Below are 26,545 nucleotides of genomic sequence, written 5' to 3'. Positions count from 1 at the left end.
TGGACTGCCAGAGAATCCCCTATTTTAGAAATTAAAAAAACAAAACACTTTTTAATCTGAAAAATATTTCTCAAGATTTGCAAAAACAACTGGGGTCTCAAGGCTCATTGAAAAAATTCAACATGGATAACTATTACTTGGATTTAAATAGAGTTCCTAGAACATAAAGTTGACCAAGCTGCTTACAGCTTATAAGAGATATGTTATATTTAAACTTACAGACACACAATTCTTTTTTTTTGTAATTCTAATTGGTAAATTAAAAAAATGTTTCATTTAAGAAAATGGTGCCTGTTTAATATTAGTTTTCCTTTGTGGACAGTTAAAAAACATTCCTCTAGGAATCCAAAGACAGACAAAGACATCCTTCTTAAGTAAAAATTCTTCATTAAGTAGAATCTTTGGGGGGATGCCTTCATGATAGCTTTTTTCTTTTTCCAGACAAAAGCATCAATTTCTCTACTACACATTCCCTAAGAGATATCTTTTCCACCCCAGAGCTATAGAAAAAAACGTTACTTCCCTTGAGTCACTCAGGCTGGGAGGAATAAGCCTACTGCCAAAACTGACCATAACTTTCTGTGGAAGAATGAAGCTGAGCGCATTTCCCTCCGAGAAGTTAAGAAAATTTATTTTTTTCTGATCATGTAACTGTCCTTAACCTCCAGACCCATTTTAATTTGCATGTTTGGATAAAAAGAATGAAAAAAAAATTTTTTTTAACCCAAAATATATACTTCCTTATCTTTGGCAAACAGATCTAGCCTTTTCCTGTGATGTTTCCTTGCACTAATTTGATATCCTTTTCTCAGGAAGTTTCTCAACTGTCAAAATACAGGAGGAGAAAACAGAAACTAACTTTTAAGTCTGAACTGCATTCAGGCTAAACTGCTTAGAGGAAAATTCTCAGGGACACAGAGGTACCATCTCAGTGGCAGGTCCCATGGGCAACTGGGTTATATGACAACTAACAACTCAAGAGAGAACTCTCCTAAAAGGGTCACTTTTTTTTTTTTTTTCTTTTTGCGGTACGCGGGCCTCTCACTGTTGTGTCCTCTCCCGTTGCGGAGCACAGGCTCCGGATGCGCAGGCTCAGTGGCCATGGCTCACGGGCCCAGCCGCGCCACGGGCCCAGCCGCTCCGCGGCATATGGGATCCTCCCAGACCGGGGCACGAACCCGTATCCCCTGCATCGGCAGGCGGACTCTCAACCACTGCGCCACCAGGGAGGCCCAAGGGTCACTTTTAAAACTAGTAGGTATTGTTTAAAGCAATAGATGAAACTTGTCTATTACATTTCCTAAGCATTTATGGCTGGTGTGTTTCAACTCTTCTAATGACTTGGGGGAGTTGTGATTATTCTCTATGAAAAGTCATCAACTTCTCTGAAACCTAAAAAATCTGTAATATTGAGGAGGACAGGAACCATATGTGTATAACTATGAATTCCTCATGTCACCTCAGAGTCCCAGCATGTGTGTGACCAATGATTAACACATGTCTGCTAAGCAAAGGAGAAAGAATACTCTTTCCAACAACCTTGGCAATCTCATTGAGAATGTCTTGGTATTTATTTTTGGATGACACGTGTCCAGTCTGTTCCAATGTCCGAAGATTCCTCTGGATTTTCCTCTTCTTCTGCTCAAGGGGCAGCTGTGCATCTTCAACCATAGCCTGGCTATGCTTCATGTCTTCGGGAGTCCTGGAATCTAAAACTGCACGGTTCACCATGTCTGCGGCATGATCTAACTCCTGGAAAGGGAATATCAAGATGTTGATTTATCTCTGATGCCCTAATCTCAGATTCAGAAGCTGTACAAGGCAAGTTAATATCAAAATGAAAGAGGTCCTCGAGCCAAGGTCCAGAGACAGAATTACAATACGTTCTTCATGGGTTTTGAAGTAGGTCTTTGGGAAGTAATTACTTTGTTTTTCTGAGAAACATAGCAGTGGTGGCAGGCCTACTTTGAGCGAAATTCTAAATAGCTACTTTATTGCTAAGATGACAAGTTACCTTAGTAATGGACATATTATCAGGGATAACTGATACTTTATAATTCTCTGGATGGAAAGATATCAGTTTTGGATAGGAGAGTCCAGATGAGGAAACTAAAACTACATTATCCATTAAAACGTGGCCATGAGAACCCTGAACTAAACTCTAACATCAGCCATATTTACAGAGATTCATAAGCTGTAAAGGCTTTGTTCTGGTAAGGGAATCATTCTCAAACCTCCGACTCTGAAAAACCTGCAGGGTTTCTTTGAACCAAAGGAAATTAAGAGTATTCTAGCACAAAATAGTTTCCAAATAAATGATAAGTAAATAAATGAATCAAGACAGTTTGGATAGTTTGTTCAAAAAACCAGTAATAACAAGAGACTGGTGATCTTCCCATGTCACAGTGCCAGACAACTGATTGACACTGTAGACAAAGTCTAAGAATATAAATGACAGATCAACTTTATGGACACAGTAACAGTAAACCAGGTCAGCAGTAAACAGTAACAGTAGCAGCCAATATTGTTGAGAACTTAATATGTATCAGATATTATTCTACCCACTTAACATGTTTTAACTGAGTTATTCCTGAATTGGGTACTATTATTATTATTCCCTTTTTGCAGTTGAGGAAATCAAGGCATGGAAATATTTCTAAGTGCCTAGAGTTACAGAGCTAGGAGTTACAGAGCTATACTTGATCTCGGAAGTCTGCACTCTTAGTGATTAAGCTACATTTGGGGAAAAATAAAATATTCATTAAGAATTAAAATTCTCATACTCAGTTAGTAAAATATTCTACCCACCTTGTTTAAAAATATTCACACATTAACATCAGATAACTTGACATTATATATATATATATATATATATATATATATATATATATATACTTTTATTAAAAACTGTGACAGAATGATTTCTTGGCAACTAATTAAATTAAGAATGATTCAGGAAATTACATGTAGCCCAGCTAAGAGTAACTAAATAGATAATTTTTTTAGCGTTTGTTTAGGGAGTGGCAATTATTGAAACTAAAGCAATGTCATTGAAATTAATTCAGAACGAACTAAATAATGATGCACTTTCAAGGAAGCTGATAAAAAGATTATTGCAAGATTGTTATTAAAGTTTAATAAACTTTAGTTATTTACACCAGGATAATGGTGCTCTGACCTAATGGACTCAAGACGTTTGCTTCCGAAGCATTTGGAAAACAGTTTTAATGTGTGGGACATTTCTTCATTTCTTCAAGTTAGCAAAAACATAAAATATGAAAGGTATTTTTCTATATCCTGTCGACCAGAACAATCTCTTAAGTGACTTATCTGCCCATCCACTGCAATGAATACAGTCTTCATTTTTAAGTAGTCCATTCTTCTTTTCCTTTGTTTCCTACACTCACTGTTCAAAGTTTACAATGAACATTCAGAGGCTTTGAAAGACCCAGAACTATCTTCCTAGTCTAGGACAAAATTATTCAGCATAAATTCAGTGCTGCATTTTTCTATTTCATTACATTGATATTCCATGGATTTTACATATAGCTGAACTCGGTTGAATTCCTTACTTCCAAACCGTGTCAGATACAGTTTCTCTGAGATAACAGTAAACATGTGGCACAAAGATTTGTTAACAAAATCAATTCATATCAAAGGTACTTATTATTTTACACTTTGAGGCCAATTACCTGTTTTGTACTTGCTGGTGTCTCTAAGATTTCTGACAGTGTGCTCCCTGGTTGGTTCCGGATCACATCAATGATCAGCTTTTTGGTCCTTACAAAATATAGAAAGGAGAGACAGGCTTTCAGACAGCAGTCCTAATGCACAAAAATCTGCGTCTCCCAAGGGAGTGAACGAGCACCTACAGAGATGAAGCCTCAAAGAGAATCCCTTAAAATAAAGCCATCTCACAGAACTTCACCACGTCTGCTTTAAGGCTCCCCAAAGTTTGTGAATGCTTCATAATCAAAGTCTGGGTTTTATATGCTTGATGTTGTCAGATTATAGTGTCAGTATCATGGGCACAAGTATGTCATAAGATTCCTTATCTAAGTACCTGTTCTTCTTTTTTAGACTGAGACTACTTTTTGACGAGAAGGAAGGATAATTTGGCCCGTGACTGTGGAGGGTGTAGGAAAGGTCCCCCTTTCGTAACTTTAGTAACATTTAAACTTCTGAGCCTGTTGAAAACATCATAAGCCTTTAGGAGCCAGAGAAGCTGTTGGCTTTCCTGCTCTGAGAAGGTTATGAAACACTGTGAAGGCCAGTGGGAGCCCAAGTCCTGTGTGGGCTGTGGAGGCTTTGGTTGCTGGATGACACAGCAGCCAGGAGGATGGGTGTTTGGGACGAACCCATCGGGTGGAAGAGAACTGAAGAGCTGCTCGGTAACAAGAGCTGGAAAACCCCTCTGTTAGTGCTAAAACCATCTATTTTTTTTCATATGTGTTCTTTAGGGTAATCAGCCACCCTTTACTAATTAAAGATCAGGTTATGGAACTATGTAAAAAGATTTTAACATAAAAGGCAAATGGTCAAGTGTGCTCCCTTTTACATAAGCGGGAACATTATTGGACATTGAGTCCCTTCAAAAAAAAAAAAAGTGGGGGGGGGAACATAAACAGAAGTTGCCTTAAATTACAAACAGGTCTAACCAACAACCTCTGAAGTTTCAGTCTCATTGCGTTGAACCTCAGTTCTTTCCAAGGCATTACATGTTATCACTGGATGATGAACTTCTTCCTCAACTACAGCAGAAAATGTTCACATGGCATGAAAATTGGAAAATGAAAATAAAACATTGCTTATGTTTTGAAGCATTGGGGTGACTGCTCCCAAAGGACAAGAGGAAAGAAACTTTCAAAGAGAATTCCAGATATATTATTTTTGCAAACAGGATAAAATCCAATAAACCATCTGTAACCATTCTTTTTCTCCTTTCTGATTTATTTCAGGTCTGTATGAGAAGAATGATCACAACCATTTCCTCTGGCCCATGACCCTTCGCTGCTGGGGATTTACAGGCTGTCTGGGAATGCACAGAGAAATGCTCCCCCAAGAGTCAGAGGTGGGCACACAGCTCATTACAGCCACGTGGGAGACGGCCCTGTTCCTGAGGCTTAGAGAGCCAAGTATCTATCGTTTCTGTCCCACACATCTCCCTCCTCCAATCATCATTATAAATGCATTAAGCTGGAACATCGAGTTAAAAATAAAAGCTCTGGGTGATTTTAACAAATGTAAATACAGTGACTGTCTCTTATTTGAACTAATATTCTAGGAATGACTGACGATATATGCTTCCAGGAAACTCCCAGCTCGACTCTTTAGAGACGCTATCTGATGACCAAAATGACCAAGGTCACTCAAGTATGCCCTGTTAGGGACAAAGAATGTTTATTTGTTCAGGAGTGGCTGGAGGACAAACTGCTCACACAGCCTTTCTCTTGAAATTCTACTTTATGTCAGGCCTCCGCTGGAACCCACTGCCAAAGTTCTACCCCAGACATCTTACATGTAAATAACCATCCAGTTTCATGACAGGGAATTCAGTACCTCACCCTGTGGCATGCCTAATGGTTAAGAGCACTGAGTTAGACAGATCTAAGGTTGAATCAGGGTTCCTGTTGCTTACTAGGTGTGTGGACTTGTGCAAATTATAAAGTCCCTAGAGTGGGTTTCTTTTTTTTTTTTTTTTTTTTCCATTTAGGTAATGGGAATCTCTCAGGACTGAATGAAAGATGCATGTAAAGCCTCTCTCTAGGGTCTGACATGTGGTCAGCACTCCCATGGTCACTAAAGCTGTGTTGCCCAAGATGGCATCCACTGGTCAGTAGGTGGCCAGTGGGCACTTGAGACATGGCTGGTTCAAACTGAGATAAGCATTAAGGGCAAAACACACACCAGAATTGGAAGGCTCAGTATAAAAAAAGGAAAGTACCATGTATCATTAACAATTTTTTTACACTGATTCCATATTGAAATGACAACATTTGGGATACATTGGGGTAAATAAATACATTAGAATTAATTTCACCTGTTTCTTTTAAAAATGTGACTTCCAGAAAATCTTAAAGTAACTGTGTGGCTGACGTTTAATCTCTTTTGGCGAGCATAGCACTGGAACAGCCCATTCTTAAATGGGAAGCCCACTCTGAGAGGCCTGCCTTCCAGTACGGCCCACTCACTGGACCCAGTGAATCACAGGACATCAGCACTGAGGGGGACCTTGGGCAACAGTCCAATCCCTGATTTTACAAATGAGTCAGCTAAGACCTAAGAGGTTCAATCGTTATAGAAGGTCACATCCTATTTTCTAGAGTTGCAGGAAACAAGTCGATTTCCCCTTCCTCATCATCAGCCCCTCATCAACCTGCAGAGTGCCAGAATTGTGTCTCCATCCCCTCTTCTCTTTTTTCCAAGTGAAACCCCTCAGTTCCTGAAACCTCTTCACAATAGGAGTTAAAGAGAGTTTCCAGTCCTGCCCACATTTCAGTTTGCCAATGACTTTAAGACATGTCCCCTCCCCCACCTTAATGCAAACACAATAGTCTAGATATGGTCTGACCAGCATAAATCAACTGGTTCAAGTTTTGGCCCCATGGCTGTTCATATAATAGGTAAGACAGGCTGGCCAAACTCTGCCACCCTCCCTGAATTAGGAAAGTTAAGAAAAAAAGAAATACACCAGGGAGTTTCTTCATCATAGCTCTGCTCAAATCCCATGGCCAATGAATGAGACCGCCTGGTGCTTGTAAACTGGTGTGGTCCCTCAGGTTTGGCCATTGTACTCAAAGGGTGTCTGTTATCACATTCTGACCAGGACCATTCCTGAGCCTCCCCCTCTGCCATCTGCCTTACAGTGTGCCCAAGGTTGAAAAGGAATTGGTGTTTGTGGAAGCTAAAAAATATTTCCAGGGCTTCCCTGGTGGCGCAGTGGTTGAGAGTCCGCCTGCCGATGCAGGGGACACGGGTTCGTGCCCCGGTCCGGGAAGATCCCACATGCCGCGGAGCGGCTGGGCCCGTGAGCCATGGCTGCTGAGCCTGCGCGTCTGGAGCCTGTGCTCCGCAACGGGAGAGGCCACAGCAGTGAGAGGCCCGTGTACCACACACACACACACACAAATATATATATATATTTCCAATTGTTTAAAATTCTAATAACATGATTATACATTTTTATCACCAGACCTCGAATATCTCCTTAGCCATTTACTGCTCAGACCAGCTTGGACTAAAAGCAAGAAAATCTTGCAACTGGGATGATAGGTGCCTAAACTGAATTATGTGATAGGAAAAAAATTCTTAAGAGATGACGACTTAAGCACTCAGGCAGCTAAGTATGAATAAAAGCCATCTATAATGCCGTCTACTTACACACATACTTTCATAGAAAAGCAAGCTTAATAAAGGCCAAAAGGATCACATACTATAAGTTGAATCATAAGTTATAATGAGATTTTCTTTTCTTTTTTTTTAGTTTATTTATTATTTTTGGCTGCATTGGGTCTTTGTTGCTGTGCGCGGGCTTTCTCTAGTTGCGGCAAGTGGGGACTACTCTTCTTTGTGGTGCACGGGCTTCTCATTGCAGTGGCTTCGCTTGTTGCAGAGCACGGGCTCTAGGCATGCGGGCTCCAGTAGCTGTGGCTCGCAGGCTTCAGTAGTTGTGGCTCGCGGGCTCTAGAGCGCAGGCTCAGTAGTTGTGGCACACGGGCTTATTTGCTCCACGGCATGTGGGATCTTCCCGGACCAGGGCTCGAACCCGTGTCCCCTGCATTGGCAGGCGGATTCTTAACCACTGCACCATCAGGGAAGCCCAAGAGAGATTTTCAATTGTACAGTTCTTTATAATTTATAAGGTGTCACTGTGTGACTTCATCATTTACTCACCAGAGTCCTCCCTTTCCCATCATCTCCCCTCGTCTCCATTTGATGGATGAGGAAACAAATGGGGAAGTGATTTGCTCAGAGTCCAATGGCTAATGTGTGAGATTGGGGCTGTAATCCCAGGTCTCCCTAGGACTCCTCAACCAGGCTTTTTTGTTCATTTGCCCTTTTAGTACCACCATGCTTGGTAGAATTAGCAAAATGGCAATAGCCCAAACCAAGGCTCCCTATTCCATAAAGATATGGAAAGGAAACAGAAATAGAATGTTTCTTCCTATTCCACCATGTGCCTTCATGTCCCTTACTCTATGTCATTCCTTCTCTGTGGCCTGGGAAGCAATGCCCCAGCATCAGGTATACAATAACTGCTCTGCTATCATTCTTATTGTTTATTCTATGATCCCTAAGAGTGCAAAGGACAGTGACCTTGCCCTCAAGTTGTAAAACCTTGTGATCAAGAGTGTAGGCCCGGAAAGGTTTAAGACTGTCTGGATTTGAACCTATGCCCCACTTACTAGCTATACTACCAGGAAAGGGTTTTGTCTGTTCTGTGCCTAGTTTCCTCTTACATAAAACCCAGGTAATAACCTCTACCTCTTGGAATTGCTGAGAGTATTACATGACTCACGCCTGTTGTTATGTTATACATGTTGTTATCTGTTATTATCTATATCCATATCCGTAGGACAGTCCCTGGTACATGGTAAGCACTACATAGGTGTTTGGTATTATTATCATCTTCATCCTCATCTAATTATTAAGAATTATGACACTAGCATGGAATTAAGTTTACAAGCATAAGGATTAACAGTGCCTTATTCAGGGACCCTCATGAAGATGAATTACTCATCCCTGGAAAGCTAGTGATTTTGCAATTAATAATAAGGGGGGCATTTTGAAAGTTAAAAACACAACCTATTTAACAAGGAGGCAAAATAGTTTTTTGATAGAGAAAAGCCAGTTATTTTTATCTCCAACAGCTCTGCATTCCATGACTGTCCACTTCTTAGTAACTTTTGAAAGGCACTGTCTGATTTCAGTTAAATTTGGTTCTCTAATGAAGAGTCTCAAGAACTATATTTTATGTTTGAGTTAGGAATTTGGTTTATTAGCTTGGAAGAAAGTCACCCCCATAAGTTCCAAGCATCTATCAATGGAATATCAATGGCCTATGAATTTAAAGCATGTCAGTGCCCATCTACTTGCTTTCCATAATTTTAGAATTTAATTTCCTCACCTCAGAGATAAAGACTCAGACTAGATGGTCTCCAAGCTCCTTGTCAATGACACATTTTATAATTATCTGTTAGTATCAAGATTTTGAAATATATACTTAGGGTATAATGTATTTGGAAGGAAGGCTAGCCTAACATCATGGAGCGAACTCTACTGACTGTTTTGGGCAATACCCAAATTCCACTTTTGGAGAAGGCTACTTGGTCAGTCTTCATTTCAAGTTGTTATCCACGATGATCCGCTGGGCTGCTTAGTGAAGGGCTCTGCTAACAGCAGGATATCGAAGTATGCCCAGAGGAAGGCTTTCTAGACCCCAGAGGGCTATGAAAGTGGTAAATTATTGAATCTATTAAAACATTGGCCCAATAGCCTTTTTTATATAAATGGAAAAGTTGATCCTACAGTTCACATGGAATTGCAAGGAGCCCCAAGTAGCCAAAAGAATCTTGAAAAAGAACAACTTGGAAGACTCATACTTCCCAATTTCAAAACTTACTACAAAGCTACAGTGATAAATGCAGTGTGGTACTAGCATAAGGATAGGCATATAATCAATGGAATAGAATTTAGAGTCTAGTAAACCATACATGTATGGTAGATTGGCTTTTGACAAGAGTGTCTAGACCATCTAATGGAGAAAGAATAGTCTCTTTAAGAAATGGTGGTGGAAAACTGGGCACCCACATGCAAAAGAATAACGTTGGACCCCGACCTTCCACCATACACAAAAATTAGCTCAAAAGGGATCACAGACCTAAACATAAAAGCTGAAACTATAGAACACTTTAGAAAAAAAACACAGGAGTAAATCCTCATGATCTTGGATTGAGCAATGAATTCTTATATATGACACCAAAAGCATAAGAAACAACAGCAAAAAATAGATAAACTGCATTTCATTAAGTTAAAAAACGTTTCTACAGAAAAGGATATTACCAAGAGAATAAAAAGACAGCCCTGAAATAATGTCATTTGCAGCAACATGGATACAACTAGAGAGTATCATACTAAGTGACATAGAAAGAGAAAGACAAATACCATATGATATCACATATTTGGAATCTAAAACATGACACAAATGAACCTATCTATGAAACAGAAACAGAATCACAGACATAGAGAACAGACTGGTGGTTGCCGGAGCAGGGGGGTGGGGGGGCTGGGGGAGGGATGGAGTGGGAGGTTGGGAGCAGATATAAGCTTTAATATATAGAATGGATAAACAACAAGGTCCTACTGTATAGCATAAAGAACTATATTCAATAGCCTATGATAAACCATAATGGAAAAATATATTAAAAAGAAGAATGTACATATATAACTGAATTACTTTGCTGTACAGAAGTAATTAACACAACATTGTAAATCAACTATACTTCAATAATAAAAAGACAACCCATAGAAGGGGTGAAAATATTTGCAAATCATATATATGATAGGGGTTTGCCATCCAGAACATATAAAGAACTCTTACAACTCTGCAACAAAAAGACAAACAATCCAACTAAAAAATGGGCAGAAGACTTGAATAGACATTTCTACAAAGAAGACAGGCTGACAAGCACATGGAAACATTATTAATTATTAATCATTAGGGAAACATTATTAATCATTAGGGAAATGCAAATCAAAACCACAATGAGATACTACTTCATACTACTAGGATGGCTATAACAACAAAATAAACAAAACAGAAAATAAATTTTGGTGAATTATGGAAAAATTGAAACTCTCATACTTTGTTGGTAGGAATATAAAATGGTGCAGCCACTGTGGAAAAAGGTCTGGCAGTTCCTCAAAACAGAATTACCATATGACCCAGCAATTCCACTCCTAGGTGTATACCCCAAAGAACTGAAAACAGTATTCAAATAAAAAGATGTATATAAATGCTTACAGTAGTACTATTCACTACAGCCAAAAGGTAGCAACAACCCAAATGTCCATGATAAATGTGGCATGTCCATACAATGGAATGTTATTCAGTCAAAAATATGCTGAATAAGAGAAGCCAGACACAAAAGGCCACATATTGTATGATTGCATTATATGAAATTTCCAGAATAGGCAAGTTCATAGAGGGTCATTGGGGAATGACTGCTTAATGGATACAGGGTTACTTTTGGGGTGATAACAATGTTCTGGAACTAGATAGTTGTGATGCTTGCACAACATTCTGGATGTACTAAGTGCCACTGAATTGTATACTTTATTATTTTATTTATTTATTTATTTATTTATTTATTTATTTATTTATTTATTTATTTATTTTGCGGTACGCGGGCCTCTCACTGTTGTGGCCTCTCCCGTTGAGGAGCACAGGCTCCACACAGGCAGGCTCAGCGGCCATGGCTCACGGGCCCAGCCGCTCCGCGGCATGTGGGATCTTCCCGGACCTGGGCACGAACCTGTGTCCCCTGCATCAGCAAGCGGACTCTCAACCACTGCGCCACCAGGGAAGCCCTGCATTGTATACTTTAAAAGGTTAGATTGGTAAATTTTATGTTGTGTGTATTTTACTACAAAATACAAGAGTAAGTAAATAAATAAATAAAACCACTGGCTGGCTCTACTTGGAATGGTGATTAAAGAAGTAGACAGTACTTTTTTCTAGCATACAGTGGGGAGGGAGCCACACAAGGGCTGAGGCAAGTAGGACAATGCACCAGGCCTTCCTGGCTAAGAGGCATTCATTGCTGCCCAACACACCTGACTTTCATGGTTTTGCTTTTGAAATGTGCACTCCAAAAATTCACAGAACCATGGAGATTCAGATTCAGAAATAAGTATAAATATACACGATGTTCAGACTATTTGATATTTTAGACTACCCAAATCATGATCTCCATTCATTAATGCAGACATTTGAGCTGACTGCATTTAGAAAATGGTGTTCAAGTAACAGACAAAATTAATTATGAAAACATTTCCTCCTCTTACTTCTAAAGGACAAAGCTTATGAGATCACAGGATAACTGGCCTAATTTAATTTGCATGGTGGAGCCACAGGATCTGTATTTCCAGTTACCTTTGTAATTGGCGCATGCTCAGAGGAACCCAGGGAGCAGCTTCCACAGTTTTTCCCCTTTTTTCTGTTGCCCTGTCCTGAGCTCAGTCTCTGCAAGATCAATCTGACTTCATCATCAGTAGTTTAAAGGAACTGCCCTCAACTCTTATGAAGTCACATTTGTGTAGGAGTCCTGCAGCTTGTCTTGGGTCCCTCAGGTGAGCTGTGCTCTCCATCAGACTGCAGACCCCCAGAAGGCAGGGACCCTTAATGGCTTGCTCACCACTGTGTCCTCAGCCTCAAGACAAGTGCCATGGACACAGAGTAGATACTCAAGTATTCGGCTACGTGAACAAACAGATCCTTAGAGATAATCGGAGCACAAAATAAACAAGCCTAGTAGACGAAGCACATATGTACATACTGCAACATAGCACACTAAGTTTTTTTTTTTTTTTTTTGCCATTTTCATGGGATTGAGTATCTTGAAAAAATCAACTAGAAATGAGTACTGTCTAAAGCATGTCAGTGGCAGAACAGAAAGCTTCTGTCGCAAATGAAAACAACCTCAGAGTTCAGGGCCTGTACCTTGGAAGTCATGTGTGAAGTATTGTTTAAATATTTATTTATTTTCTTTTCTCCCCATTTCCCATTTCCATTCTCCACCTCACCCCAATGTACAACTGTTCTAATGTGCTAATACGAATCCTTTTGGTTATATTAGTTCTTAAAAACTGTATTGTTTGGTGAGCACCTGCCTTTAGTTTATGGCGTTTCAATTTATGGTGATGGATCATTCTTTCTTACCCTGTATATAAAGGACCGATGTGGAATGTCCACGAGGCCTTGACAGAAAAAGTACAGTATTAACTAAAAGTTGGAAAGCTTCGTTTGAAATCTTTGAGAACAAGAAATTGAGTATAAATAAAATCAAAGTTGGTCAAGATATCCAGGCTTAGTTTAGTAGGCAAGGTGTCTAATAAATCAGATGATAGCATTATGTCTTATCGTGTGTGCCTTTTACGTTAACATTTTATACCAGAAAATAAATTAGGTTCAAGGTATTTCCTTGACTATTCTTTTGACCACTGAAACAGATATTTCCTTTCAGCTACCTGAGGTCTTTCACCAGCTGCGTTAATCATTTCTTAAAGGAAAGGAATCAAATTACTACAAGGAAAACTACAAAACAAGATAGGCTTTAAGAAAGTATCATGATATTTAGTTCCCTCTTAAATTACAAAGAGTCTACTATTCTTTAGTTAGATGTTTGATGGATAAACATAATGTATTTCAATATTTAGATATTTTTAAATGGATTATTTGAGGAATTCGCCTTATTTGAATTTGCATGGTTTAAGATGCAGAATTGGAGACATGCTCTTTAAGCCCCAGACTTACTTGATCATGAGGCTTTGGCCATCTATAGCTTCACCATCCCCTAGGTCGTACTTGCTGGTCAGGAAAAGGGAAATCTCAGTCTTTGCAAGCTGATTTAGTGTGTTTACCTTGTCAGGGTCACTGGGGTCAACAGCTCCTTCCCCTGTAGAATAAAATATTGTTATTTTTCCAATTCACTGCTTGTGACAGTGGCATCAACAATGTAAGATAAAGGTTCTGTAGGAAACATGGGCTCAGTAGCTGAACAGGAGATCATGGTCCTCAGAAGAAAACACATTCCAATACACTTTAAAAAATCTCTGAATTAAACATTAAAATAGCATAGGACATCAATATTCAAAATTTGAAAAAAATTACTAAAAGAGAGAACTGTTAATAAAAGACACCACTGGAGAACATAGCAAGGAACGTCTAATAAATTTCGCTCTTTTTCTTTCTTTATGGTTGACAAATCCTTTTTGATGTATCTAGAGCTTCAAGAGTATCAAATTGTTTGATAATCTAGCACACTAAGAATTACAGAATCCTTCATGTAGGAAGGGGCTAGTGTAGTTATCCTTTAAATAAACTTAAGTATTAAATTAAAAAGATTTTTTGATCTAGGATAGGAAAACCAACCAACCATCCAACCAACCAATCAAATACAAACCAGAGGGAAGAAGCCCTTACCAAGAAAAGATTCCACATTAGGTACCTCTCCCAGCAATTCCAAAAGTTCATTCAGTAAGTCATTTTTTTCAGGGGCAATCGCATCCTGGTGTTCCAACAGGAGCTTTATATAGAAAGCAACACACATACAAAAATAAAAGTCAGTTCTCAATGGCTACCATATTTACATAGTTCCCTTCCCAGTTTTTCATGATAACTTTTTCCTGATATTGTTTGAACCTTAAATACAAGTCTGACATATATTAAAATTAGAGACCACAGAGAGACACAGCTTGCATTTTATCTTAGAGGCAAGTGTCCACTCTTCATCAAGAAACTGTAGTTTTGTGAAAGGTGTTCATAAACACTCTTTCAGCAAGATCTTGCAAGATCTGCCAAGAGGCAGCCTTCTTCCACCTAAATCCTGTGCTCCCTCCATTTTATACAAAAGTCAAAGTTGAGGGATAAATTAGGAGTTTGGGATTAACATATACACGCTACTATATATAAAATAGATAACCAACAAGGACCTACTGTACAGCACAGGGAACTATACTCAATATTTTGTAATAACCTATAAGGGAAAAGAATCTGAAAGACTACATATATAGTAGTCTGAATCACTTTTCTGTACACCTGAAACTAACACAGCATTGTAAATCAACGACATCAATAAAAAAGCAAAAAAAAAGTCAAAGTTGGCGAAAGAGTCTAAAACAACACAGAAGTCTCTTGGTTAATACAGTAGCAAACTATAAGGGCATTTCCATATCTCTTCAGAGAAAAATTATTCAGTAATCAAACACTGTATATTTTTTCAAATCACCACTATTAGCTATTTCAATCTGTCTGGCATTGAAGATCTTTCATGGGTATGGATGGCAGAAATGCCCATATGATTCCTTGGCCTGAGACCTAGATGTACCAGCTGGTTCTTCCTTTCAGAATTCCAAAAATGGATTAAGGGGAACACTGCTGGGTGTTTGCCAGGTCTTAGAGGAAACATAGTAACTCTGGGGGCACAGCTATGAAAACACAGCTGCTCTTGTTTTCATTTAGAGTTAAATTAAAACAATGTTTCCAATGTGTGGGACTGGTATCCCTGGTGATGGGAAATCTAATTTTAGTTGTTTTGAGTAACTAACTTACAAAACACTGAATCATATAATAAAATTAGTCTTTTCCATTTTTAATCTCTTTTTTCTCAACAGCTTTATTGAGATACAATTAACACACCATCAAATCCACGCATTTAAAACCTATGATAATGACGGTTTTTAGTATATTCAAAACTTGTGTAACCATCACCACTATCTAATTTCAGGATATTTTCATCACCTTAAAAGAAACTGTGTACCCATTAGCTGTCACTCCCCAGTATTACCCCTTCCTCCTGGAAGCCATTAATGTCCTTTCTGTCTCTATAGATTTAGCTGTTCTGGATGCTTCACATGAGTGGACTCATACAATGTGTGTCCTTTTGTGACTGGTTTCTCTCACTGAGCATGATGGTTTCAAGGTTCATCCATGTTGTAGTATGCATTTGTTCCTCTTTATCCCCCAAAAATGTTTCCATTATATGGATATATCGCACTTCATTCATCTTTTGATGGACATTTGTTTCCAGTTTTTGGCTATTATGAATATGCTGCTGTGAACAGTCATGGACCAGTTTTTTTGTGCACATGTTTTCATTTTTCTTGAGCCCATATCTAGGAATTGCTTCATCACATAGTAACTCTGTTTAACATTTAGGATTGCCAAACTGATTTCCTAAGTGGCTGGACCATTTTGCATCTCCACCAGCAGTATATGAGAGTTTCAGTCATTCTACATCCTTGCCAACATTTATTATTACATGACTTTTTAATTCTAGCTATCCTAGTGGGCGTGAAGTTATCTCATTTTGGTTTTGATTTGCATTCCCTGATGACTAATAATGATGAGCATCTTTTCATGTGCTTATTGGCTATTGTATATTTTCCTTGGAGAAATCTCTATTCAGATCGCTTGCCCATTTAAAAATTTTATTTTTATGTTTTTATTTTTAATTGTAGTAAAATACACATCATAAAACCTACCATCTTAACCATTTTTTTTTTTTTTTTGTGGTACGCAGGCCTCTCACTGTTGTGGCCTCTCCTGTTGCAGAGCACAGGCTCCGGACGCGCAGGCTCAGTGGCCATGGCTCACGGACCCAGCCGCTCCGCGGCATGTGGGATCTTCGCAGACCGGGGCACGAACCCGTGTCCCCTGCATCGGCAGGCGGACTCTCAACCACTGTGCCACCAGGGAAGCCCCATCTTAACCATTTTTAAGTGTATAGTTCAGTAGTGTTAAGTACATTAACATTATTGTGCAACCAATCTATATAACTCTTCCATTTGGCAAAACGAAAACTCTGTATCCATTCTGCAACAACTCCTCATTCCACCATTGTACTTTCTTCTCTCTGAATCTGACTACTCTGGGTACCTCATATAAGTGGAATCATACAGTATTTGTCTTTCTGCGTCTGGTTTATTTCACTTGGCATAAGATCCTCAAGGATCAGCCATGTTGTAGCATGTATCAGAATTTCCTTCCTGTTTAAGGCTGAATAATATTCCATTGTATGTCTGTACCACATTTTGTTTATCCAATCATCTGTCGAGGGACACTTGGTTATTTCCACCTTTCGGCTACTGTACGATGAATGCTGAAATGAACAGGAGGGTACAAATGTCTCTTTGACTCTTTTTATTGAGTATATACCCTGAAGTGAATCTGTTTTTAATTTTTTTGAGAAACTATCATACTGTTTTCCATAGCAGCTGTACCATTTAACATTCCCACTAATAGTATAAAAGGGTTCTAACTTCTCTATATCTTTGCTAACACATTTTCCGGTTTTTGTTTTTGTTTTTATAGTAGCCGCCATAATGGGTGTAAGGTGGTATCTCGTGTTTTTATTTTTTTATTTTTCCAAACCAAATGATAGATTTATAGGCTGTCTCTATTATACAATGAGGCAAAATCATTGTGGTTTTGATTTGGATTTCCCTAGTCATTAGTGATATTGAGCATCTTTTCATGTGCTTGTCAGCCATTTCTAAATCTTCTTTGGAGAAATGTCTATTCAGGTCTGTAGCTCACTTTAAAATTGGGCTGCTTTTTGTTGTTGTCAAATTGTGAGAATTCTTTACATATTCTGGATATTAACCCTTTATCAGATACAGTATATGATTTGCAAATATTTCTTCCATTCTGTAGGTTGCCTTTTCACTGTGTTCACTGTGTCATTTGATGTACAGTTGTCCATTTTTAAATCGGATTATTTATCTCACCATGGAGTTGTAGGTTTTCTTTATGTATTCTGGATCCAAGTCCTTTAACAGATACATTATCTGCAATTATTCTCTCTCATTCCCTTGGTTGTCTTTTCTTGATGGCAATGTCTACAGCACAAAAATTTCCAACTTTGAGGAGGTTCAATTTATCTGTTTTTTTGTTTTGGTTTTTTTTCCTTTTGTGGCTTGTACATTTGGTGTCATATCTAAGAAACCATTGCCTAATCCAAGGTCACAGAGATTTACTCCTATGTTTTCTTCTAAGAGTTTTATAATTTTAGCTCTTATATTTAGGTCTCTGATCCATTTTGAGTTCATTTTTGTATAGGGTGGAAGGAAAGGGTACAACTTCATTCTTGGCATGTGGATTTCCAGTTGTCCCAGAACCATTTGTTGAAGAGACTATTCTTTGCCCACTGAACTGTTTTGGTTCCTTGTCAAAAACAAATTGACCACAGATTTGAAGGTTTCTAGACTCTCAGTTCTATCTCATTGACTGGTATGTCTATCCTTATGCCAGTACAACACTGCCTTGATTACTTCCTTTTCCATTCTCTTTTTTTTTTCTTCGATACGCAGGCTTCTCACTGTTGTGGCCTCTTCCATTGCGGAGCACAGGGTCCGGACGCGCAGGCTCAGCGGCCATGGCATACGGGCCCAGCCGCTCCGTGGCATGTGGGATCTTCCCAGACCAGGGCACGAACCCGTGTCCCCTGCATCGGCAGGCGGACTCTCAACCACTGTGCCACCAGGGAAGCCCTCCATTCTCTTTTAATCTTTAAGATTAGTGAAGGAGAGAGTTATCTGTTTAATGCTGAATTTTCCCTAACATTCCCTGATACTTACAAATTGGGTTTTTAAGAGAGGGAGAGGGGGCCTCAGATGCATAGCTTCAAGGAAGCAACTATATTCAACTACTTTTAAAGTTCTGTCCATTGTAAGACATGCTAGTTTTTCTACTATGGTTAGATTTAAAGAAAGATGTTATATAAATAACACAGATGACAGAAAGACACGGTGAAATCTGGAAGTAGTACACAGGATATTTTGGGGTAAGGTAAGTCAGAGACAAGAACAAAATAAGCAAGATGGATAAATTTATGTTCCAGTTCTCTGAAGAGATGGGACAGCTGATGGGCTGCTGTCTCTGGAAGGGATGATTTAGGCAGCCAGCTTCTACTCTTTATTCCGATAATGACAGAACATCAAAATTTCCTGAAACTGTCTCCTTAAAGAGCTAATGTTCTACATGTTCCTTAGAGAACAAGGGACAAGTATGCGGCCACAGGAGTGGCAAGTCGTGGTGCTGCCGTGCTTGTGTCTGCATGTAGACACCTCCTCACTTGAGACAGACAGTAAACAAGGACAGTCTTTCCCTGCAATTACATTTCTCCCATGTTATTACATCTGCTTCCAACATCACACATGATGGAATTCCAAACGGGTTACAAGTTATGTTTCCCAGGATTGGATTCTGTTTTCAACTCTTGTTAACAAAAGGAACAGACTATTTCTCCTTGAAGAGTAACAGTCTAAATTAATACAGTAACATTGTCTCTCAGCTCTCCTTGGGAAAGAATCCCTCACTTTTCCTGCATGTGGCTATTGCCCTCAGCACATGTGCAGCCAATGTGTGGACATCTTTTTGAAATGAAAAATGTGCCATAAAAAATAGATAAATGGGTTGTGGCTCAACTATGAATGAGTCTACTTGTTCATTAGAAAATTATTTTTGCAAGTGGTGCATATACTGGATGTGATTGCTTGGTGATTTGGGGTGTTTATATATAGGGAAAACAAGTATAGCCTCTTTATTTAATCAACACACTCACTCCCCCCTCAGCTGGTCATTCAGATCTGCTTTTGTTTAGGGTCACTCAAAACACTGACGGAGGGCTTCCCTGGTGGCGCAGTGGTTGAGAGTCCGCCTGCCGATGCAGGGGACACAGGTTCATGCCCCGGTCCGGGAAGATCCCATGTGCTGCGGAGAGGCTGGGCCCGTGAGCCGTGGCCGCTGAGTCTGTGCGTCCGGAGCCTGTGCTCCGCAACGGGAGAGGCCACAACAGTGAGAGGCCCGCGTACCTCAAAAAAAAAAAAAAAAAAAAAAAAAAAAGAAAACACTGATGGAGATCTTGTTGCAAATGTCAAGGAGGTTCCCTGTCCCAACCCTGAAAGAGGGAAATCAAAAGTAGATCCAATCTTTCTTTCCAACTCATATTTAAAGTTTAGTTACTTAGGGGCTTCCCTGGTGGCGCAGTGGTTGAGAATCTGCCTGCCAATGCAGGGGACACGGGTTCGAGCCCTGCTCTGGGAGGATCCCACATGCCGTGAGGCGGCTGGCCCTGTGAGCCACAATTACTGAGCCTGCGCTCCACAATAAGAGAGGCCGTGATAGTGAGAGACCCTTGCACTGCGATGAAGAGTGGCCCCCACTTGCCGCAACTAGAGAAAGCCCTCGCACAGAAACGAAGACCCAACACAGCCATAAATAAATAAATAAATAAATAAATAAATAAAATTTAAAAATAAAATAAAATAAAGTTTAGTTACTTAAAAGAGTTTAATAATGAAGACTGAAATTTTGAGCAGCCAATTTTGCCGCTTGTTAGTATATCTGGTTTGGTGGGGGGAGGAGCTGGCCCTTTAAGAGCTGTGTATTTGCCGTGCTTTCCGCCAGTTGTGTGTATCATTTGAAGCTGGGTCCATCCTTAACCAGGGCTTCTTGAGCGTCAGTGTGTATCTGAGTCACCTGGGATCTTGTGAGAATGCAGGTTCTGATTTTGGAGGTCTTGGGCGGATTTCTCGCATGTCCTCAGGACTTAGCTTGGAGTAGTCATGTCCAGAAGTGTTCTTGAGAAGGTTATGCTTTAAGAACCTAGCTGGTTCGGGAAATAAGCTCTGGTCTTAAGCAAACAAACAAAGACCCTCACCATGCCGAGAAAACTGCCCTGCCCTCAAAATGCACCTAATACAGGCTAATGGTTGATGGTGGTGATGTCTGCACGTGAACCAGAGGGAGACATTATGACATAGCAGACTGACAGTGCCTGGTTCTAAGAAATGGGGTTTTCCAGAACAACAGAAGCGATTCTTTGTAGGCGGCTATTGCTGGGGTGTGGGGTGTATGTCTTCTTTTCCCCAACCTGGAGCAGCCTGTTAATCCCGTCCCTCTTTATGTCCCAACATTAGAAGAGAGGGAGCATTCTCATTTTCCCAGAAAATTACGAGAAATGCGAAGAGAATTCTTGAAAGGGGGAGAGACCGACTCTGGGGTCCAGGCAGTGTGACCCTGGTGGGTGGAGAAAATAGCAGGGCTGCCCGGGTTCGGGACTTAAACTGCACATTCACCACCTGACTGTAACTGGATCACGGAAGAAATAAACTTTCCTTGCTTGAGAGACGGAGTTTTCCTAAGGCACAAGAGTCAGGGAATACATGTATCATGTCAAAAGTAAACTTTTCCTGTTCGGGAAAAGGAGATTAGTCAATGAATAAGGGTCAAATTTTTTTTAGGTTGAGAACATAAGTAGGAGCACATGCTTACAGTAACACCCTGTAGAAACTAAACATTTTCAAGAGCAGACGTTTGAACCCCGTGTCCATTGCTAAGACCCTCCTCCAACCTCTCTTACTGAATGTGTGCTGATGATTTCTTCAATTGAAATATAAATGACTGGTTTGCTGACTGTCACCACATCTGTGTATTTATCCATATTAAACTTTTCTTCTGGTTCAGGGACATTACATGCTTCTTTGAAATATTTCCTAAAAAAGGAAAAAAAACCAAAAGTCTTAAGACAGAGTCAAATTTGTGAATAAAATGACTTTATCAAAATGGTGAGGAAATCTTCAGTGATGGCTAGTGCTTTGTTTTCTACTGCACACCTCAGGGGACCTGTTCCAGCACCTTCCAAGGCAGGCTCTGGACCTCGAAGCCGAGTCCATGTTTCCGGATGTTGGACCCAGGTCCTCAGAAAGGAACAGACAGAGCATTTAGGGCCTCAGGCCCTGTGACTGACCCAAGGTAATCAAACTATGGGCAAGTCATTTAAAAAATATGATTTTAAAAATGCCCCCTGAAATCTACACAAAAATGTCAGTACTGATGTTCCCTGATCTAAGAATCAAGTCTTCGTAGAGAAAACAATCCAAAAAGCAATTAGTCAAATTTGCTACTTTAATTGGCACAAACTCCTGGGGATTTCAACACCCTTTCAGAGTTTCTGTTACCAATTTGACAAAAATTCAAGTTAAGCCTACTCTACTCTTAGTTGATCCAGACAGCAGTTGCTGGCTGGAAAGGCTGTTAAGACCAGACACACAGATACATACAAGGCTCCCTTCCACCAGTGCTCAGACTCTAAAAAGTCTGCTATTTTAAGCTACAGCAGATTTCAACAGAGAGATGGAGAAATGCCAGGTGTGCTGCGATCATGGTTTAGGAGGGATTCTTTGCACAGGTAGAGTGGATATTTTATTCTATAAATTTGCAAATGTTTCATATGCCTGAAATCATCCTTGGTGTATCTCCTAAGGGCACCCAAGGCTTGTACACCAGAAAGACCTGTGCCTTCCCACCCCAAGGCCGGGGCAGGGTAAATGGCAGGCAGCCATGTTCCAACATGACAACTGGCCTTCCTGCACTTTTTTAGTTATAATTTTTCATGGTTGCTGAGGAACACAAAGGATTAATATGAGTGGAAGAGAAAAAAAATAGATGAATATAAGAGATGAGGGGAGGCTTTTGGTTTTATTTCCTTTTAAATGAAGAAGAGTTGGAAACTTAGATGTTTGGTAGGAATAATCTGAGAAAAAAGGAAGTAAAAAGAGGCTCTAATAGCAGATAAGGATTTGTGAGAAATGGACGTAACTTTTTTAGTCAGTGAGGAGACCTAAAATTAGCAGCTTGAGAAAATCAAGAGTTCCCATAGTAAGAGGCTTTGGGGAAAATTTCTCACAAGAGGCCACAAATTCCAGAAAGAGATTAATGATCATGAACTATCTTTGTCAACAGATAAATCACTAATCTAGAGGAAAACTGAGGAATGGGAAATTATCATTTTCCAAGTGAGGCGTGAAAGAGGCCACATAGATGTCATACTTGTATGACTGGCTGAATGGCAGAAAAGAGAAAGCGAACGCCAAGATGAACGTGCTTCCTCAGAGAGCTTCAGGGTGAGTGAATCTTCCTGCTAGATTCATCCTCCTCCCGTATCCCCGTGGAATGATTAATGATACAATTTGGAGAGCTTATAAAGTCAATAGACTTTAAGTCTTACATGTATATTTAAGAGATGTTCGAGAACAGAACAGAACATATTCACACACAATCCTCAACAAACATAGAAGCTGGATTCTCCCAACCATCCCAAACCAAATACTCAGTTTCCTACTATTGTTTGATGCAGACAAGGCAAGTTTTTCCTGAAGGGACAAAATGATACTCTCTTTTTAAGTTCAGAAAAGCAGAAGTTAGTTATTTTGATTTCTTTAATTCTAAGTACTACAAGCCTATAGCGTACCAAGAAGATTAAATATTTCTTCTTGTCAATAGCAGAAATCATACACATGGGGATGACTCAATGTAACAGGGGCACTGGGGGTGGTGGGGGGATGGGGAACACCAGACAGAAGTAACCGGCCTGCTCGGCCTCCCTCCTCTTTTCCCACAGCAACAAGCAGTACAAGAAATGCATGCAGCCCCCTGAGGTTCCTGCCCCTAAGCCCAGCTCTGGGCACTGAACACACATTCCTCTTGCCCATCATCCTGCAAGTTTCTCCAAAGGTAACGATACCTCTCACCTGAACTCCTGATACGTCTCTGATAAATAAGTGTTCATAGATGAGAGATGCTCATTTTCTCCTTCAAAGAGCTTGTTGGAGGCTGCATGCTGAAGGACCTTGGCCACTGATCCCAAGTTTCTCCTCTGGTCGGAATTTATCTGACCTCCGGCTGTCATGTCGATGATATCAAAGCCATCTGGGGCGACGATGGCTGGGTTCATGTACCGATAGTACAGGAGATTTCCAACAATCTGGAGGGATGTAGAAGAAAAGACTATTTTTGAGAGAGAAAACTCAAAAGAGTTTGGAGGGTTTTTTAAAAGTTAATATTAACTGACATTTCCTGAGACAGCAAATCATTCTCCGACCTGAATCTTAACAAGGAGTTAAGTAAAGGTAGTAAATATAATCACACATTACTAATATAGTTAAAATTATTTTTGGTGAAAATATGCTACTGTCCCCCCCAAATTCTCTAATATAAAGAGCCTCAATAATGTATAAGAGCTCCCAATTAACCTCATAACAATAATCTTGAGAGCCATTAGAACAGAAGAATTGTAGCTTATTATAAAAAGTCATACAGGGCTTCCCTGGTGGTGCAGTGGTTGAGAGTCCACCTGCCGATGCAGGGGACACAGGTTCGTGCCCCGGTCTGGGAAGATCCCACATGCCGTGGAGCGGCTGGGCCTGTGAGCCATGGCCGATGGGCCTGCAGGTCCGGAGCCTGTGCTCCGTGATGGGAGAGGCCACGACAGTGAGAGGCCCGCGTACCGCAAAAAAAAAAAAAAAAAAAAAAAAGTCATACAAGGGGAAAAATTTTACAAAATGGTGTGTTGGTAATTTTGGCTCCTACCCCCAAGAGAAGCTATGGTGAGATCACCCTTGAAAATCTACCTTTAATAGCTCATCTTCTGTTGCATCGGGAAATTTCTCACGGATCGAATTCTTCAGTACTTTGGCTATATACCTCAATCCATAACTACATGGAAAACAGATGACAAAAGAAAATAATGGAAAAAGGCTAAGTGAGGAAGAAACACACAGCAATTGTTCCAGTCAACTAAAGCCAAGCAGTTTTCCTAAAAATTAAACACAAAATGAGATGGTAACGGAATCACAGGACTGCCACGGATGATCATACCTGAGCGCTGTTTTGTACTGTTCCCTCTTTGGAGAACAGTTATGAAGTTAAAGTGCAAATGTTGGCAAACTTTTAAACTAGTAAATGCAATATGAGGAAAACTCCTATCTTCACTACAGGGGTTTATTTTACATAGTATTTCAAGAACTTCTAGCGAAGAAAGTTAAAGCTGCTACATATACAACTTACGGCAGTAGATCAAGGGAAGAAATGATAGAATTCAGGACTTTGTCGGTGACCCTTCTCAGGTTCTCGATGGATGCCTCCAGTTTGTTTTTCACTTCTGGGTATGTCAGAGCTTGTTCTGTGGTCACATCGTAAGGCAGGTTGCTGAAACCACAATGAGGGCTTCTGATTAATTGGGGGCTTAGGTACAAGCATGTGTATCCTTGCCACATTGGTTCTACCATCAAGCTTTGTATCGTGAAGTAGAGTTTGCCCACCAACTCCAATGATAAAATGTTTGCTTGGGGCAGGGGAGAACCCACATGGAACCTTCTGCCACCAGGACAGTAGGGTGACTCCAGGCTCTCCATTTGGGCTCTTCTGGCAAACTAACAGGCAGACCCAGGTAATGTAGACCCAGCTAACTTTCTCTCTCTCCCCCTCTCTCTTTTAAATTATAAAGAGCAGTATGTTCTTTACAGAAAAATTTGCATATAAGCCAACAAGAAAACAATACTGACCCCAGAGACAACTACTTTTCCTTATTTTAGTGTATAACTTTCTGGTTCTCTGCTACGCATGTGTGTATATGGGTGTAATGCAGTTCGTGTCTATACACATCCTGTATAGATCCTACGTGTGTGTATATACATGCATTTTTTTTGATGCAGAAAATGAGTCACTGTACCAAACTACAACCAAGAACTATGTTATGAACAGTTTACCCAGGCAACAAATATATTTCTATACCACCATTCCAAATAGTTACTTACTACTCGATTATGTTATATAAACATTTATTTAACAGATTCCCCAAAGCTAAATATTTTGACCTTCCCCAACTTTTGTGATTACAAACAGTGCTGTGATAACCACCCATGTAATTCTCTGTGCATATCTTAATGATTTCACATGGCGTCCTTTTGCAGGAAATTAAAAGCTGGGATTGCTTGGATCAACAGACCGCTACCTAGAATAAGCCAATCCCACCTGGCTTGTTGAGGCTTACATGTTCAAGTTACTCACTTGGTAATTGTAAAAAAAAAAAAATGTAGGTATTATCAGGTGAAGAGGTCTATGTCTAGGTCTAGGCCTAGGTTTAGAAATAGCAAAGAAAAACGAAGGGAGAGAACTACAGAAATTGTGGCTTTGGGAATCAACTGGTACCGAAATCTGAAAATACCATGTACTGCTTAAGATGAGCAAGAGTCCAAGAATGTGGCCTGCATGGGTATGTTAAGGGAGGTAACAACATCTTAGATTGAAAACTGACTGTGCACAGTGAATTTTGTTCTTTTAACAGAGCTTAACAGAGTTTAAGAGTATGTATAAATATACACATAAAAATGATTGTAAAACATGACTGAAAACCAGCATCGCCCAGGCTTTGCTACCTGGCTTCTCCAGTCTGTGTTTCTAGTTGGTTCACCCAGGCCTTGTACACGTCGACGGGGCTTGTGTTGATGATCAGGGATTTGTCATCAATGATCTCTTTCACCACCGGAGCCAGAAGCTGGCGCAGTGTGTTCTGTCCACGGGCACCTCTGTTGAAGCTGACGACCATCTTGATGACTGTAGGGTTCCCAGTAACTATGTCCTGGACCTGGTCCACCTTTGACCTAAAAAAGGCCCAGACCAAACAAAATGGTTTGCCTCTATGGATAGAGTTTTAAACAGTGTATATTCTCTCTGGCGGGCAAGGGCTTTGGGGGGCTGTATTTTTCTCCATTGAAGATCAAAGACGGTGTGATTTAAATGGAAGCTATCTCCCATCTCTATTTGGTGAGCACACCTGAGCCAAAGGAGACTTCTGGTGGACATGGCCCACATGCTGTCTTTTGTAATACAACCTCTGAGTCTGAAACTTGTGGGAAGTTAAGGCAAAGCTTTCTCTCTAAGTATGACCATTCTATCTGCCTCCATCACTAGACAACATGCCTG

The 26,545-nt window shown here is 40.1% G+C and overlaps 1 protein-coding gene across 1 annotated transcript in view; it reads right to left on the bottom strand.

The window, feature by feature from the left end:
- IQGAP2 (IQ motif containing GTPase activating protein 2) overlaps positions 1–26,545 on the bottom strand; it is a 293,435-nt gene that overhangs the window by 8,873 nt on the left and 258,017 nt on the right. The window contains exons 24-32 of the mRNA XM_081233018.1: positions 25,999–26,223; positions 24,629–24,769; positions 24,193–24,277; positions 23,314–23,546; positions 21,144–21,276; positions 14,204–14,306; positions 13,535–13,676; positions 3,693–3,780; positions 1,540–1,752 (exon numbers count right to left, since the gene is read on the bottom strand). Of these exons, the coding sequence (XP_081089144.1) occupies positions 1,540–1,752; positions 3,693–3,780; positions 13,535–13,676; positions 14,204–14,306; positions 21,144–21,276; positions 23,314–23,546; positions 24,193–24,277; positions 24,629–24,769; positions 25,999–26,223 (1,363 nt within the window). The remainder of the gene's footprint in view (positions 1–1,539; positions 1,753–3,692; positions 3,781–13,534; positions 13,677–14,203; positions 14,307–21,143; positions 21,277–23,313; positions 23,547–24,192; positions 24,278–24,628; positions 24,770–25,998; positions 26,224–26,545) is intronic.

Source organism: Mesoplodon bidens (assembly GCF_964165515.1).
Source record: "Mesoplodon bidens genome assembly, chromosome: 4".
Lineage (NCBI taxonomy): Eukaryota > Metazoa > Chordata > Mammalia > Artiodactyla > Ziphiidae > Mesoplodon > Mesoplodon bidens.
Note: the sequence above shows the minus strand (reverse complement) of the source record. Positions and strands in the feature narration are given on the sequence as shown.